The following is a 2262-nucleotide window of genomic DNA, read 5'->3' as shown; positions in this document are numbered from 1 at the left end:
CATAGGGCCTTTGTCAAGGTAAACTGGTCTCCTAGGCAAGCCTCATTATAGCTTCATTCAGAAATTATCAATATTGCACAGTGGCATCACAGTGAAATGCCTTTGACATTTGAACATCTATCTTGCTGGGATCCTTTGACCCTAGCTGACTTTCTGCCCCTAGGCTTGATGATCTTCTGAGGTCCCTTCTAGCCCTAATGTCTATGAAATCTATGACATTGCACAATGGGATCCCAGTGAAAACTCACAACCTCTGAGAGGCAGCACATCACACAGCCATTAGACTATCAAGTCAGCCTTGCATTAAGTACCGTTGTTCTCAAGCTTTTTTTTTCTGTATGTTGGGATTCATGACTGAAAACAACGTGAGGTCCTTGGGTCTGCAGACAGTACATGAAGTGCTTTTATTGCTTTAGGAAGGAACTCAGAGAAAGAAAATTAAATACTTCTTATCTCTGTCTTTGCTGAAGAGAAAAAAAGTAAACATTTGACAGAAGATGGTTTTTTTCCAGTGCTCGTTTTAGCTAAAATAAAGGGGGTTAATGATTAAACCTTGGCTGTTTATTACTTGCTTGCTCACTTGTGCTGCTGATGCTTTAATCCTGGGTCACAGAAAGTTTAAGAGTGCTGTACAGTGGTGACTTTTTTCTTTTTGTCTCAAGTTTTCCACTCTGAAAGGATGCAGGGTTTTTTGCTGCTTGCTTTCTCCCTGGTTACCACAGCTCATGCAGAATTCTGCAGGCCAGGTAAGTTTTGCAGTTGAGCTTCATCCTTCACCAATTACATTTTTCAAGTTGGTGTACGCTCTAAAATCTGCCGGTTTCTTTGATGTGCTTTTTAGCCCTTTAAAAAGAGTTTTGGAATGTACAGTTTGAGCCATTACCTCTCTTGTGAGTTTGCAGATTAACTAGTAAAGCTGATCTTGGTCATTTCTGAAGAGATCATGGTTAAAACTGCATGGAGAATCCTGAGTGGTCCAGACGTGTCCATGCTAGGAACATCTAGGTCTCCCACTTATGCAACTAGTTCAGATACACTAGGACGATTTTGACTACATTAATTTTCCAGGATGATTTCTAAATCATTTTTGTTTTCTCCTTCTTTGTGCCAGATGCACAGAATGCTTTCAAAGTGCGGCTTAGCATCAAAACAGCTTTGGGAGATAATGCAGTAAGTAAAGTATCTTCATTTATTCTCCTCAATTCATTGTCTGCTAAAGTAGAACTATTACAAATGGGAAAAGTTCTGAAGAGGCAAACCATTTTCTCTACATGGTTAACTGTAATAAATTGCTCATTGAGCCATAATCTAGGTATTCTTTGCTGAGATTTGGATGCTTAGTATAACATGTTAGTACAAACATTATAGTTTGAACATATCATTTTAGTTTTACTATACAGCAGACTTTCTGTAAAAGATAAGTATAAGCATGCCATTTCATAAAGAGAATTGTCCATGTATGTTATTCTGGGAATCATTTCAAGGTATCTGACTGTATATGTGATAGATCCTATGTAACTAAAAACTCATTTCTCTCCTACTTTGGGAAATGATAATTGCACTCTCAAGCCAGTGGGATCTAAGGACGTCCCACTACAGGGGCCTTGATCATTGGTAACATTGTGGTCCTTCCTCTTCTCTGGCTCTTTGATTTAACTAACATCTTTTGATGTAATGCATGGTTCTTGACATGAAATATAATGGCCTGTGATAGCCAGGAGGCTGGATTAAGTGATCTAATGGTCTCTTTTGGTTTTACTTCATGAGCTATAGGGCAAGCTAACCAGTTCATTGCCAATTTTGAATACTTCAAGTGTATATGTTCGGAGTTAAAAAGATCAGCACAAAATCAGATATGAAATTTCTTGGATTTTTTTCTTTATTGAAAGTTACAATAGAATGTTACAAAAAGTATCTATTGGAAATATTAAGTTATTTTTATGACACAAAATGCTAGTCCAAAATGAGACATAAATGTCAGATCTTTAACACCAAATGAGCTGAGAACTGATTGTATTGGAAAATACAAGACCAGAACAAATAGGAAAAATAACAGTTGAAAATTGTTATTTGTCTTCAGAAATCAATATTTATGTCAAGTCCTTCTGGGTAAGAGACTTCAATTTAAGCAGATAAAGCTCCATTGCTTTTAGTGGTGTACTTAAAAGGGCATAATGCTGCAGCTGAAAATATGATGGACTCATTCTTGAAACATTTTGTGATGACAACTGCATCCATTTAGAGCAAAAAAAAAAAAAAAAA

The 2262-nt window shown here is 36.9% G+C and overlaps 1 protein-coding gene across 1 annotated transcript in view; it reads left to right on the top strand.

Moving 5' to 3' along the window:
* The first annotated feature begins 627 nt into the window (after positions 1 to 627).
* The window catches only part of TMEM27 (transmembrane protein 27), a 54685-nt gene continuing 53050 nt past the window's right edge, over positions 628 to 2262 (top strand). Inside the window, exons 1-2 of the mRNA XM_019524823.1 lie at positions 628 to 746; positions 1112 to 1170. Of these exons, the coding sequence (XP_019380368.1) occupies positions 680 to 746; positions 1112 to 1170 (126 nt within the window). The 5' untranslated portion in view covers positions 628 to 679. The remainder of the gene's footprint in view (positions 747 to 1111; positions 1171 to 2262) is intronic.

The sequence above is a fragment of the Gavialis gangeticus genome, unplaced genomic scaffold (assembly GCF_001723915.1).
Source record: "Gavialis gangeticus isolate Ggan-Ray unplaced genomic scaffold, GavGan_comp1, whole genome shotgun sequence".
NCBI lineage: Eukaryota > Metazoa > Chordata > Crocodylia > Gavialidae > Gavialis > Gavialis gangeticus.
The sequence above is the reverse complement of the archived record's forward strand: the minus strand, read 5'-3'. Positions and strand labels throughout refer to the sequence as shown.